Source organism: Aspergillus nomiae, assembly GCF_001204775.2.
Source record: "Aspergillus nomiae NRRL 13137 chromosome Unknown contig00022, whole genome shotgun sequence".
Classification (NCBI taxonomy): domain Eukaryota; kingdom Fungi; phylum Ascomycota; class Eurotiomycetes; order Eurotiales; family Aspergillaceae; genus Aspergillus; species Aspergillus nomiae.
This window is the reverse complement of record NW_015378077.1, coordinates 151,596-166,098: the sequence shown is the minus strand read 5'-3', so window position 1 is coordinate 166,098 and position 14,503 is coordinate 151,596. Positions and strand designations below refer to the sequence as shown.

Below are 14,503 nucleotides of genomic sequence, written 5' to 3'. Positions count from 1 at the left end.
CCTCTGCAATTGCTTACGCTTCACCTACTTTTAATAAGGCATTCCACAGGATTGAGTTCACCAAGGTGCGTTCTACCTGCTTCCTTCAAAAGTCTCTATTGTCCTCATAACTCTTATAGGTCGTCAAGATGAAGATTCAGCTTTTTTGGTTTCTCACAACTACCAGCCTGGCCTTCGCAGGCTCCAACAGAAGAGTTACCCTGCCAGGAATTGAGAGGCGTGGTCAAGACTATGTTAATTGTATATCATCTTTCATGAAAGATGCTGTATCCGATGTTAAATCTATCCTACCATCCGCGGAATCTTGCATTACGGGCTTCGAGAAACAGATTAGCGGTTGTCTTGTCGAGTACACAGATCAACCCCGCGACGATAGAACAGCAGGCATGAAGGAATGCTTCAATGAGCAGGTGATTTTATTTCAGTCTGAGTTCTCATCTCTATTTCACTAATCAGCTTCATCTCTAGGTTCCTGTTCTCGACAAGTGTATGGAATCCATGCAAATCCCTCTTGAGGGTCGGGAGAGTGCTCTCAAAATATTCTCAGAGGCTAGAGCGCATATGTTTAGTGAAGATCCGGAGATCGGCTGCGATGGTAAACTCTGAATAGATGGAAACGGTGTTTTAGGAGTATATAATATACAGTAGAGCTGAGGTTTCTTTCTTAGTATATACGAGTTCTGGCTTCCTACTTCGATGAGCCGACGTAGATATTGGGAAAATTGGACCTTCACATAGAAGACCTGGGTTGCTTGGGAAACGCGTGTTCGCATCATGTCTCAATTCTCAAAGCTGATAATACCATTATAAATGGAGTGTGGATCCTGGAGACGCGTTGAAAAGCGGACGCTGCGCATATATATTTACCTACAAGGAACGAAAACTCTGCGCATGATCATGATAGAACTGGATCGTAGCCCTTCAACATGACTACTGGAACAGCTGTAAGCTCAGGTATACTGTGAATAAGGATGTATAAGAAAACCACGCCCTCCATCCGGGTTAACCTATCGTGTACCCACTGCTGTACCTCCTGGATGTAAATCCCGGCGGACCCAAGCAGAATTGATGCCTGAGGAGAGAATTCCCTCACGTGGACGGCAACGGATTATGCCGAAAAAGGAATGGCGCCAACCACCTCGATCGTCATTTTGATCCGATATCATTACCCTCCACCACGGCCAGAAATCTGTTCCCCGGAATTGAAGACTATGAGTGCTCCGAATGATAACTATACGATACACAAAGTCTCCTTGAAACGTACACGGCAGGCCTGTGGTCCTTGTCGGTAGGTACAATGTCAATTGGCGGAAGGACGCACAACCATCCCCATTTCATCAGAGATACATGGAGAAACAAGCTTCGAGGGCGGGAAATAGAATGCTGACGGCTTGGTACCTTGCAGTCGGAAGAAGGCGCGCTGCCCGGGAGAAAAGCCGACATGTTCGCTCTGCGAAAGGCTCGGCCAGCGCTGCTCATACGGGCCGCAGGCTGCCCCGAGTCGTGCTGCCACCACTAGAGCTTCTCCTGCTCATGGGCAGGAACGCGGTTTGGGAGAGCCCGGAGATGTAGGTGCTACCATGATTTGATTGATTCTTTGCAATCGCTGGATATTCCCATGGGTTGACGATTTCTTGCGCGATCGACCAGGCCAACCTGTCGAGCTCGCAACGATTCGAGCGCATTGAAGAGAGATTGGATAAGATGGCAAGCATTCTCCAGTACGAACGCTAGTTGTTTCTTGGATTTGCGCCCCTAAACGTTAATGGTTTCTAATTTTTCACCCCACTTTCTCTCAGGGAATGCTTGCTGAAGAACAATCCGTTGACTGGAGTGGCGAGCGGAAATTCACTTCCCTCCCATGGCTATGGCCACCGCAGCATGGGCAATTCTCCCGTAGCCTTGAATTTCCAAAATACGGAACGTCGTTATTCTGTGGGGTACGTGTCCTGTGTTTCCTCCGCTCCCACGCCAACCTGACGGACTCACACCGATAAGGACCTCGCTGCCACCTGATTTTGTCAAATCTGAGGTAGAGATTTATCTGGCCCATTTCCATGACCAGCCCTACTGTGTTTTCTCCAAGGACTGGCTTTTGAGCCGAGATCTGTCATTACCTCCGGAAGTCGCATTCCCATTAGTGGCTCTTACTTCTCGGATCTCACGCCGCTCGCCGGGGCCTACTGGAAGCGGCGTGCTTCCTACAAAGCACTATGCCGACAAGGCCTGGGATATCTTGTCATACCAGTACAAGAGCGGTAAACTGGGTCTTTCATTTTTACAGGGAACATTCCTTATGGCTCAGGTGGACTTCGCCGACGGCCAATCCCATCGAGGGTATTCATCTGTTGCACTGGGGCTCCGGACGATTCAATCTGCCGGCCTGAACAAAGATAAGTATACGTCGTCCCTCACAAACTCAGAAGCGGAAGAAAGAAGACGCATTACCTGGGCCTTTTTTATGCTGGACCGCAGTTACAATGCATCGCGAGACTATTCATTGTGCCTTTCAGACAAACATTTCACCATTCTTTTTCCTACACCGGATACGCCAGCCTCGCTCTCTGGTGAGGAATCACTGGCTCGTGGAACACTACACGACGGGCCCGAAAAGCAAGGAGAAAAGCTTGACCACGGCATTCTAGCCTGTCTTCTTCGGCTTTACTCCATTTGGGGCAAAACCACTGATTATGTCTTTGAGCCCTTCGACAAAGATGCGTTACCCCCCTGGCGATCAGGATCGGCGCTGGCCGGTCTGGAGTCCGACTGGATGCAGTTCGAGACTCATTTTGCCGATACACATCGCTATCGAAGTGTCGACTTCCGACGACGCGCTCGTGAAGAACCGCATTGTCGCTCGTACCTGTGCAGCTGGCTGTGTGTGCAATTTCTCTTCCATTCCGTTCAATGTCTGCTGCACCATCCCTTCGTCAACATGGTTAAGCTCCGCCACATCGACGGAAACATACCCGCCACCTTCCTGCAGAAGTCGTATGAGAGCTCCCTTATTCATTCGAGGTGGATTGCGCGGTTCATCCGAGAAATGGAGGAGGTTGACATCCGGCTGTACGACCCGTTTATCGGTTATCTCTGTGCAATCGCCGCCACCATTCAGCTCGAGAATACGGCCAGCAAAAACCCACACATCGCCCAGCTGGGGAACAGCGATTTTCGAACGTTGGTTGATTATATGACAGACTTGTCGGCGCATTGGGAAAACATGGGTGTCTTAGTATGTTCGGCCCGACTCGATGTGTGATGTCTGCTAATGGGGCTGGTGCAGGTCAACCGGGTCAACAAACTGGCTGCGAGACAGAAAAACTACAAGTCGCTATATTATAGCCAGGATACTTTCTCCGGGGAGCTAACCCGCATGCCCACGCCGTCCACTATACCAAGAATGTCAGAGGCGGACGAAGCTCTGATGTGGAATATTCTCGACTTCAGTTCGTCGTTCACCCCTGCTGAGATCGTCCAGCTCGGGGACTTGGTCCCGTCACCGTATCAGCGGATGGAAACAGTCAGTCCGAATTTCCCAGATCCTTCCCTGGTGGCAACTGGGCAAGCGCCGGGCAAGGGATAGAATCTCTCAGCGGGCGGGCTCCGGGACCGGTAGGCACCGATCCTATATCAGAGTGGCCCTTTGCGGAAAGACCGGGTAATAGTGGATTCGACGCGGCCATCCCCGACCTGCCCGACTGGATGATGTTTGGGGATTACGTCGCGGAGCAACTGTGAGGCTCCTGCAGAGGAGGAAACGATGGATACTAACCATGCTCGCGTATGATATCATGATCATGATCAGACATATGAATGACTTATGATGAACTTAACACGATCGGAAAATTAAACAAAAGGAATTGATTTAAGAAAATATATGCATGCTTCTTGTGAAAACAAAAGCGTACAGATCAAACAGTCTAATGTCGTTGTAGCCGGCACGCGTCCACAACCGAAAATCTCTCGTCGAAAGTAACAAAATTCGTCTCACATTACAGTTTGCTCTTCATCGGGTATATGTGTTTCCAGAAAAATAAAATCAGCGTCCCTTTAGATCTTGCTCTGCCTTGTCGAAGCGGCGGTCAACGCGCCAGCAAATCTCTCCCGTTCCTGAGGAGTCAACTCTCTCCTCTCAGGGCCTCCTCGACTTCCGTCCCCTTTGAATACGTCGCCCTGGAAGCGCTCTTTGTACTCGGTGGGGAACTTCCATTTCTGCAACAAAGCTTGCGAGAGCTTCTTTTCGAAGCATCCAACGACGTACTTTCCGATTACGGGCAAGAATTTAAAGGCACTGTGACCAAGGTTAGACCGGTTGTTCTGGTATCAGACGTGCTTTCTAGGTTCTGGGTACTTACTGTCCGCTACCACCCGTGGCGATGAACATGTTCTTGTGCTCTGGGTGATAATCCATGATGAAATCGCCGGTCGGGGTGTCATTGTACCAGCATAGCGCTACCCGCTCCCAGCCCTTGGGCTCTAGGTCTGGGAAGAGATCCTTCATACCGAGGTTCAGACGCTCGACGGCTTCATCTGGGATGAAGTTGGCGCGGGCAGATGGCGGGGCAGCCGGGGGCGCAGAAATGCCGTCTTGCGAGTGGGTGTAGCCGTAGCTGTGGACGGCGACCTTGAGGATGTTCGTTCCGTCATGGGGAGGGAAGCAGAAGAATCCGGTGGAGAGGTTAAAGTAGACGGGCATGTTCCTCAACCGGATCATCTCCTCGGGGGTGAGCCGCATGTATCCAACGATCTGAGCGGCCGCGACCATGGTGTTCCAGGAGGGAACCAGACTGGCGGTCCAGGCACCAGTTGCGACGATGAACTTGTCACCTGTGATCCGGTTGCCACTGCTCGTGCGGACCGCTTCGATGGTGCCGTCCGCCTTCTTCTCAAAATCTGTCACTTGGCCATCGGGGCCACTGATAAATGATACACCTGCCGCGATACACCGAGCTGCCACGCGAGCGGATGCGAGACCTGCATCTGCCCATCCGCCCGAGTTGTTGAAAAAGGAGTAGAAGCCTGGGTTGCCCAGCGGGCCGGTAAGCTCAGGGAATTCACGCTTGCAATCTTCCACCGTGGGAACGGAGTGCCAGGGCTCGCCCATCTTGGTCAGAATCTCTCTGGTTTTGCGACTGTACTCCTCAGCGGCGGGCTGTATAGGCTGTCCGGGGGTCTCGTTCTGAGTCACCCAAAGACATCCGGATTGATGGAAGGCCTCTTTATATTCGGGTGTTTTCCATAGGTCGAAAGCCTCCTTACCCATGCGAGCGTATACCTCATCGCCGTAATCGAATCGAATCACGCGAGAAATGTCGTTACTGGATCCATCGGGAACAGGGGGCATCGCTCGATCGAGGACGGTCACAAAGCGATAACCTTCCTCCTTCAGCCTCAGGGCAGTTCCCAGGCCAAAGATGCCCGCTCCAATAACGACAATGCGTTCATTCTTAGCTGCCATTGCGTGTGCGGGTGTTAGGAAATTGCCGTCTGATCACAGTTCCGGATCAGTGTCTGTAGTTTGGACATCAAGAAAGAACGTGATTCAATTTCTTTTATACGATGTGGCTCCCGGACTCCAGCGTGATATTTCCGTGCATCACGGACCGTGCGCCGAACACAGTGAGGGGCAAGTGCCGGATTCGTCCATGGATCCTAGATCGGATCTCAAGTTAACGAAAGAAGAGCCACAGAAAGCCAAGAAGATTGGCCACTCTGCGGTGGAGAAACACGGTCCGTACTCCGTATACGGACCGTGCCACTTGAACCCTTCTCTGAGGATGACATCTGCTTGTCCAGTCCAGGCGAAAGAGCCTCAGATCAGTGTCCTATGGCGCTGGACTTTTGGTGCATTGTAATCGTAGATCTTCAGGACGGAGTATCTTCAAAGACACCCTGAGAGGCTCGACGAGGGGCACAAGAGACCTCGTGGTGCATAACTTGAATTATGCCCTTAGTCATCCATATTGCATAACTAACGAGCATAACTATGAATTGCTGTCAACAGACTGACAGCCAGCTTCAAGTCTCTTCATTTGATGTGCCTCTACTGTGTAAGCACTGCAATGTGCAAACCAGGACTGGCGGCCTCCAGTGTATGATCTCCAAGGCACCCTAGCCCCGTGCCTCTGCAATGGCCAACAAGTGATCCGCGTTGCCTCAACAAACTACATCACAACGCTCGTATACGTCCGGTGGTAGATCGCCCAGCTTCCCGGCCAATCATCCCCCAAAAAACCCTTCGCAAGGTACAACGCGGGCCAAAGCAAGCTCGACACTATCCTGAGTCCTCAGTATCCCATCAGCCTTCCGAAAACAATCTCCTTATATCGTCCACATTGGTATGGTACGAAGCGACGGAAGGATTCCGTGTGTATCTCCCTGAAGAAAGATACTCGCGATAAAAAATATCGAACTCCACCGCGAGGCGATCTGGATCACGTTGGGCGATATCCCTCAAATGCGCGCATTGCATGACAAATGCGACCACGACAATGCCGTTGGCACGAAGCATAGAAGCGCAAGCACAGAGGACCCGTGTACGTTCGGATTCCTCAAGGAGGTGATGCATTGGGCCCTGGCAGAGAATTAAGTCATAGGTGGATGTTGTGAAGACGGTTTGTGGACTTCTTTCCTTTGGATACACCTGAATGGTTCGTCACCAGACTCCATGGGAAGGACTTGGCTAGCTCAAGCTCCGACCGGGAGATATAAACCAGTGTGACTGAATGGCCTTGTCGTGCCAGTTCGACGGCTGCAGAGCAGCATCTGGTCAGCACCGGCCGTCTTACGGTAGCTTCACCTTTTCACACACACAACGGGCATGGGATGCATTGGATGGCTTTGAGAAGATTAAGCCTAAAGAACAGCATTGACATACCGTATCGGCCTGTTCCCCCGCCTAAATCCAAAATCCTCAAGGGTTGATCAGTTCGCTGTCGTAGCTGCTCGAGACACTGATCAATCACCCTCAGGGATATGGAGAATTCAAGGTGGCAAGCATTCAGTCGATTGTACTCAAGAGTCGCATTTTCATTTACCACTTCGCAACTACCTGTGTATCAGTCATTGTATGATATCTCTTGAGCTCGATCCGAATGAGAAAAACGGGGGTACGTAAGGCTTTGGGTATCTTGAAGGCCTTTTACGAGGCACGTTCGGCCGCCAGCTCACCTCTTCTCAAGAGGGATGAATTTTGCATGCGACAAGCACGATTTATGTCTCTTTCACCACCATGAGACGGTATTTGACGTCAGCTGCCGTTTGGGTGGGCACTTCTCGTATTCGTTGCCGGTTATGTCCGCAGCACTAAAAGCCTCATACAGCTTGTAGGATGCGTGCCCTGCCGGCCCACTCGACGTTAGAGGTGATCTGGATCGATCCCTGGGACGTTCCATTACCGACGATGGCTGACAGAGTAATCCAGACTCGGCAAGGGACCTTTCTTTGTGTATTTGCCATAGAGAAAGTTGGACGTCTATCTTTGATGCCGGTGACAAGCACTTGTCAGCCAAATACACAGCTGCAAGTCATGCAGACTTTGGACCTTGAAAGCATTCTATGAGAGAACATGATATCCAGGTCAGGACAGTATATCTACCACACCTCAATCACGCCCGTTTCCCCTCGCCCGCAATGATTCGCGATCAGATAAGATTCAGTTAACAGGCTTTTTATCTTCCCCAATCGCAAAGCCCCTGCAAGCTCCGATTGGTACTCTGGATCCACTTAGTAGCCATGGCAGACTCCATAATGTGGCATCGTCGCTTCTGCACAGCCAATTGACTGAGTTTTAGATATTGGAGCTCCAACTGACCCCTCCTAGAGAGCGCAAAAGCGCAGGTACACCGGGTGGATGAGGAGAGCAGGCCAATCTAGAAGGTCAAAACCGCAATTCGGCCATTTTCGTTTCCCTACTAGCAGATCCTGGCTCGTTTCCCTTTCCCCACGAAACAGAAAACTATAATATCCTTCATTTCACCTTTCTTATCGCCTGTTTTTGTTCTGTTTCCACATTACTCCTTGCGCTTACCACACAGCAATGCGATCTCGGCGGGCGAGTGGCGCGAGCGCTTCGGAGCGCCAGCCCCTGTGGGCAAGACCAGATGAATTGGAAGACAACGACAACAAAGACCCGAACAATAAGCGCCACCTCGGCCTATTCTCAACGGCCCTACTCCTGTAGGGGATACATAGTTCCTTCCATTCTGCTGTTGATCTCGGAAACTGAGTGCGACGCAGGACCAACCGCATGATCGGCGCCGCCATCTTCTCCGTACCGTCTTCCATCTTCCTCAGCGTCGGCAGCGTCGGCGCGGCACTTTCAATATGGGTGGTGGGGATTATCCTCACCTTTTGCGGATTTTACATATATTTGGAACTGGGGTGTCTGATGCCGCGCACCGGTGGGGAGAAGGTGTACTTTGACACGGCATATCCTCGCCCCTACCGTCTCGCCAGTACGCTTTATGCCTTCTACGTGCTATTCGGATTCCCCGGTACGATAGCTCTACTTGAAGCCTTGCGGACGTGCTAAAAGAGTGTACTAATTTTCAGTAACTATATAGGCCTGGCCAGCATCGTGGTCGCGGATAACGCTCTTCTGGCTTTCAATATCGCTACTAATGAGGCTGGACAGCGACTGACCGCGGTTGGAGTGATGGCCTTAGTCACAGCATGCCTCTCGATATCTCGCGAATGGAGTGTGCGAATTGTCAACTCGTTAACCTTACTAAAGCTTGCGACCTTCCTGTTGATTCTTGCCACCGCGTTTGCCATTGTCGTGGGAGTCCTTCCAAGGAATGTTGATACTGGTGTCGACTTTCGCCAACCATTCGCTGGTTCCTCAACCACGGTATATGACTACACTGTCTCACTGTTCAAGGTGCTAGAATCGTTCCTGGGGTGGAATAGTGCGAGCATGGTGTTAGGGGAGGTCAAGAACCCACGAAAGACCCTCAAGGTGGCCGGTCTGCTCGGCGTCGGCGCAGTTGGCATACTATATCTGTTGATCAATGTGTCCTATTTTATTGTGGCGACACCGGATGATATTAGCCGGGCCGGTGTGCAGCTGGTCGCGCGTCTACTAGGCAACATCTTCGGGAGCGCAGCCTCGCGTGTCACCGCGGCCATGGTCGCTCTCTCCACCTTCGGCAGTATGATCTCGACAGCATTCGCAGTCACCCGGGTAATCCGGGAGCTCGCAGTGGAAGGAATCGTTCCAGCGGCTGACATTCTGTCCAAGTCATCCAAGTCTGGGAACCCAGCCACTGCGACATCAGTGTTCATGTTCGCACCGTCTGTAGTGGCAGTCTTACTGTTGCCCTTTGGTAGGTTAATGAACATCAGGAGGTGAATCGTGCATGTACTAACATATGAGCAGGGGACGCCTATGCCTTCCTACTGGATGTGAACCAGTACTTATTGGTGATGGTATACGGTGCTGTCGTGGTAGGTCTCTTCATCATTCGACAGTACGTCCCAGCCGCAGACTACCCATTCCGCGTGTGGACATGGGTTCCATATCTCTTTCTTGCTTGTCAGGTTTTCCTACTGCTGTCCCCACTTGCATCTTCCAACGGCGCTGGCGATACCAGTTTACCGTTCTGGCTTGCCCCAGCCGTGTCCTTCTTCGTGATCGGGCTCGGTATATTGTACTGGCGACTGAAGTCGTTCGTCGCCTCTTCCGGGGACGAGCCATTCTGGACCCGACGGGATAATGTTGAGTCGTATGGCTCCGTGGCCGCGTCATAATGTGGCACAGCCACAAAGACTAAGCCATGCATGATTGCAGTAGACATGTATACTAGCGTACAACTTGTTTCGCTTTACAGGACTATGCCATTCGTCTTCACGGGCTTACCTGACGTGTATCACTCGTTTCTTCGCTGTATGCCGTCATAAGTAGTCCTCCTAATAGGATTTGTCTCCGCCAAAAGAAATTTCTGAGGACTACTAACCAGGGAAGTCTCTTCAATTCCTGTTGCTAGATAGAAGTCACCTGTACATGTTTCAATAGGCATATTATCGGACTGGAAGGCCATGTTAAAGCCCCCTTTGAATAGAGTCGATGCCGAAGGCATGAGGAATCGTCACATGTGCACGCGCTCCCATGTTCATGGGGCTTGCCTTTGCTCACTGCTTCCCACGATATCTGGTCTGCTAGACGTATCCAATACGCCCCACCGTCTCAAGGTCTCACCTCGCGGAGCCCATACAACTTCTACAATACTGTATTGGCGAGATATAGCTTGGTATGCCGTAGAAGCGTTGTAAAAGCTCTATAATTCTCGTCAGCCCAGAATGCGAGTTGCGTGTAGGACAATCCAAGTTATTAGTCTTCTAACCGTGAGATACGTAGTGATTCAACCCTTCGATAGCCAATATGGGGGGTCTAAATGAGAATGGACATTCACAGCCGCCAAAGCCGGTCCGATATCAGGGGAGCGTTCAATATCAGAGAGACAGGGGAGGGACGACGGTTCAGTGGCTGAACAGGTGAGACAGAGAGACAAATGCGTGATTATTTGTATCGAGTAGTCTACATGGATCTGCAGAAGCTACTCTCTCGGTAGGCTCAGAAGCGAAGATCAAATGTCTGCTGATTTCCTTGTCTCTCGTGGGCTCTTCGGGTTTTGCCGTTTGGGCGCTTGTGTGGTGCATATCCTGCGTTAGGCTTTGTTATACAGAGTATTGAGACATCCTTATGGTATACATCGCTACTTGATTGCGGGTGGTCTTAAGTCTTGACTTAGTGGTAGTGCCCACCAATTTCTCCATTGGCATTGACCTCATACCTCACAGGTAGGGCAACGAGGCTTCTTGACATCACGGCCCAGCGTCGGAACTTGTCCGTACGGGCGGCGGTTCATATCGGGTGTGCCGAGTCTTCAGCGAGTGCCGAAACCTGGAAGCGCGTCAGGGAGATAAAAAATAGCAACACCGAATCTGCAGATGATCGTTGATGCCACATCGGTTTTTAGAGAAAACGTCCGTCTCAGGGCTCGGAGCGAAGTTGCCTCTTCATTGGGCCTTCTGCCTCGCAAGGGTTTTGTTTCCCCGAGATTTTATTCATCCTGATTCCTGGACTTTTAAGAGAAGGTCGGAATACTGACCCACTTCACGCTATATGACAACCTATTAAGTCTTGTCATGATTCAAACATGTTTCACTCCTTCTCCGCTGTCTGGATATTTTCGGACACTTCCAGATTGATGTAATATCTTAAAAGTCAGAGATATAGATTAACGGTCGGGATATAAATCGCCCCTGGGTTTGCTGTCTGCAATCTCCTCAACATCAACAAAATCCCAATAAACCACAAGGCACACCGAGCAGATTCTCTTTCATAGCCTATTTTCTACTTCTCAACACAGTAAAAATGAAGTTGTCCGCTGCTGCTTTTGTCTCCCTTCTCTCGGTGGTCAGCGCTGCTGCTGTGCCTTCTAACGCTACCCTCCCCGTGGCCTTCACTCTGGTCGCTGATGGCGGCAGAACCGCCCTGACCGATGGCCGTAAGTCCCCTTTGTCTTGAAACCTCAATAGTCCAGGAGCAATCACTTACGAACTCTATACAGAGTACGTCTACGTCGGCGGTGACGCTACCGACGGCAAAGAAATCCTCATCCTGCGGTCCGCCGCCAACGGCATGGTCTCCTTCACCTCCAAGAACGGTGTCCCCACTGCCTTCCAGAACCTCTACATCGTCGAGAAGGAGGTAACCCCTGTTTCCCTCACTATCCCCCACTCTGGTGCTGTACCGGAGAACGCCAACATGAACGGCTTCGGCGTCAATGCCCAGGGCTACTTCACCAACAACGGTCGCCCCTGGTTCTCCGTTGACGTCGGCGACGCTCCCTCCAAGCAGGTCTACTGGTACGGTGGCCACAATACCGAGTACTACGGCCTCGACCTGTGGGTCAAAGAGTGCAAGGGCAGCTAAAGGGTCTGACGGATTGTACATATTGGTTCCACCCTACATCTTGATCTCGTGTATGGGACGTTTTCTTTTCGTGCGGCTTTTGAAGGTTTGCAACCTTTCAATCAGTTCCTGCTTTATGCTCGATACCCGGGACTTTGCATAAATAGTTAGCATATTTAACTTCCATTTTTTGAAAATATACCATTGTATTCCTATTGTAGGTTCTGTCTCTCATCTATTGTCTAACTCAGTTAAACCTCTTCTCAGCAACGCTGAAGGTCCAATCCTCCGGGAAGGTGCCGTATTTAACATCATCCCGGTCGTGGAAGATATCATCATAGTGGGCGATGCGTGTCTCCGGGAGTTCTGCCTGGCGATAATAGTGATGCGCCAGCCTCTGCATCGTGGGGTTATTCCACATGGTCTCCATCCAGGCCAATGCATTGGGACTGGCCGTGTCAAGGGGAAGATTGTAGGTACGGAAGCGCTGCGCGAGTCATCCATTAGCAATCACGGACATGTCCCCATCGAAGAGAAAACTACTATACACACCCAAAGAACCGGCCAAAAGAAGGCATCTGCGATACTAAACGATCTAAACAGGAATCCCTCATCCTTCTCGTTCAATTCAGCAAGACGAGCCGTGGCCGTGCGTCTCGCATTATCCCAGATGACGAGAAGCCGCTCGACCTCCTTCTTTGCCTGCTCGGACACGGGAACATTCCCCGTGTACCGGGCAATGAAGTTCGTGCCGTAGTTATTTCGCAGTGTCGAAAATCCCGAGTGCATCTCCGCTACTGCGCTGCGCGCCAACGCCCTGAGCTGTCGGTCGCGTGGCCACAGATTGAGCTCTGGGTTAGACTCGGCCAGAAACTCACAGATGGCTAGGGAGTCATTGAGGCGGATATTTTGGCCAAGTGAGCGACATTCTAACAATGGGACGAAGCCCGTGTGGGAGACCTTTTTGACCTGCTTCTGTCAGTTTGCCCTCCATGAGAAGTGTCGAAGATATGTAGACTACCTCGGACAGGTGAATAATCTGCGCTGTGTAAGGGATATTGAAGTACTCGAGGACTGCTTCCACGCGGCTAGTCCAGCCTGCCGATCACATCGTTAGTACATGCTATAGGAAGGGTGATGGTGCATACTGGAGTATCTCGTATGGGTTCCAATGAGATGGAAGTCAGGCTGCTGCGTTTGCTCAGTCATTGTGATTTATTCAACTGTTGGAAGCTCGAGAAATTCTTGCAATAGCTTGTCAGTGCCAACCGTTAAATGGAAAGATGTATAATATATATAATGCTTCTGTTGCAACGCTGAAGTGGGGTGGTGAGTCATTCCTCGTATTCGAGCTTGTCAACTACCAGATCGAGCTTATATGATTATACTATCAGATGCTCCACAATTTGCACTTGGAGTAACTTGGAAAAGCTCGCAAAAAGATCATGATTCTTTTCATTATCCAGTCCCTTCAAAGAGCATGTTTCTCGTCCATGGCTGCAGAGAACTGAACGGGAGGTTGTTTTGTGGTAGCTGAGCATTCTTCGGGTCTATCTTATACTCAAGGCACTCACCAAGTGTAAAGTCACTGAGTAGAACGTCTCTGAGTTCCAAGTCCTCACCAATTCAGTATTCGATTTATAAGAATGTCGATCAGAGGATGAATGCCAAGAATGAAGCGGAAGCTGACATCAGCTACAAGTCAATTCATGCCGATCAGAGCAGCAAGGAGAAGGAAAAAAATACATTTTGGCCTCCAGAACAACCTAGTAGACATACAAAAATAGAGTGGAAAGCTATGGCCTCTCCATCTGATCCCTTACTCCGCCAGCACAGTTCCAGATATCACCAGCAGGAACGGAGATATTCACCAGGGGAAGAAGACGAACAAGATGAACAAGAACAACCCCTCATCGCGCGGTGGCGACGGGTCGCGCGGGACTTCTTATCGTCGCGACGGGGTCATTATCTCGTCCTGTTACTCGTGTCCATCGATGTCGCTTGTAGCTTTGCCGACTTTCTAATCGAGATACATCTCTGTGAGTTAACGGAACGTGGTTCCCACGTAGCCGCCGGCTGGGGGGTCACCCAGGAGGTACTCGCCATCGTCGGATTGGTCTTTTCGTGTCTCTTCATGCTGGAATTGATGGTAACGGTATTAAGTTTTGGAACGGGGTAAGGCTTGTTTCCAGCTACTCGTTGCACATCTGTTTACGAACAGATTATCGCTGTGCAAGCTGCCAAGTTCACACCATAACCCCGGGCCTGAAAGCTAACCGAATCACTAGCTACTTCTCCTCCAAGTTTCACATCTTTGACGCGATTGTAATTGTGGTCGCTTTCGGTGTCGACGTTGCTCTCCATGGCATAGAGGAAGAACTGGGCTCTCTGATCGTGATACTTCGATTATGGCGCGTGTTCAAGATCATTGAGGAACTAGAGTCGGCCAATGAAGGCACGCTGGAGGAGTATGAGCACGAGATCGAGAGACTACGCCAGGAGAATACATATCTTCGTCAGAGACTCAACGTGTCTTTCGATGATGCTGACCCGATGGATTAGAGTGTGGATCACAGTGGACATATC

At 50.7% G+C, this 14,503-nt stretch overlaps 6 protein-coding genes across 6 annotated transcripts; 4 read left to right on the top strand and 2 right to left on the bottom strand.

Moving 5' to 3' along the window:
- Positions 1-1,124: 1,124 nt before the first annotated feature.
- Positions 1,125-3,520, top strand: ANOM_001729 (fungal specific transcription factor domain-containing protein; the record flags this gene model as incomplete). Its single annotated transcript, XM_015546986.1, has 6 exons — positions 1,125-1,288; positions 1,406-1,568; positions 1,651-1,733; positions 1,800-1,946; positions 1,999-3,232; positions 3,284-3,520. Coding segments are annotated over 3 exons (1,611 nt in total), but the record flags the coding sequence as incomplete, so codon positions are not given.
- A 530-nt stretch (positions 3,521-4,050) lies between these two features.
- Positions 4,051-5,458, bottom strand: ANOM_001728 (NAD(P)/FAD-dependent oxidoreductase; the record flags this gene model as incomplete). Its single annotated transcript, XM_015546985.1, has 2 exons — positions 4,051-4,291; positions 4,356-5,458. 2 exons carry the CDS (start codon positions 5,456-5,458, stop codon positions 4,051-4,053), a joined length of 1,344 nt encoding a protein of 447 aa, XP_015410829.1.
- A 2,580-nt stretch (positions 5,459-8,038) lies between these two features.
- ANOM_001727 (amino acids transporter) lies at positions 8,039-9,750 on the top strand (the record flags this gene model as incomplete). Its single annotated transcript, XM_015546984.1, has 4 exons — positions 8,039-8,178; positions 8,239-8,495; positions 8,565-9,326; positions 9,380-9,750. The coding sequence occupies 4 exons, from the start codon at positions 8,039-8,041 to the stop codon at positions 9,748-9,750; spliced, it is 1,530 nt and encodes a 509-aa protein (XP_015410826.1).
- A 1,627-nt stretch (positions 9,751-11,377) lies between these two features.
- ANOM_001726 (uncharacterized protein) lies at positions 11,378-11,938 on the top strand (the record flags this gene model as incomplete). The annotated part of the gene is made up of 2 exons (XM_015546983.1): positions 11,378-11,510; positions 11,574-11,938. 2 exons carry the CDS (start codon positions 11,378-11,380, stop codon positions 11,936-11,938), a joined length of 498 nt encoding a protein of 165 aa, XP_015410827.1.
- A 226-nt stretch (positions 11,939-12,164) lies between these two features.
- On the bottom strand, positions 12,165-13,126 carry ANOM_001725 (glutathione S-transferase; the record flags this gene model as incomplete). Its single annotated transcript, XM_015546982.1, has 4 exons — positions 12,165-12,404; positions 12,470-12,886; positions 12,939-13,015; positions 13,066-13,126. 4 exons carry the CDS (start codon positions 13,124-13,126, stop codon positions 12,165-12,167), a joined length of 795 nt encoding a protein of 264 aa, XP_015410824.1.
- A 589-nt stretch (positions 13,127-13,715) lies between these two features.
- On the top strand, positions 13,716-14,479 carry ANOM_001724 (uncharacterized protein; the record flags this gene model as incomplete). Its single annotated transcript, XM_015546981.1, has 2 exons — positions 13,716-14,092; positions 14,206-14,479. The coding sequence occupies 2 exons, from the start codon at positions 13,716-13,718 to the stop codon at positions 14,477-14,479; spliced, it is 651 nt and encodes a 216-aa protein (XP_015410825.1).
- Positions 14,480-14,503: the final 24 nt, after the last annotated feature.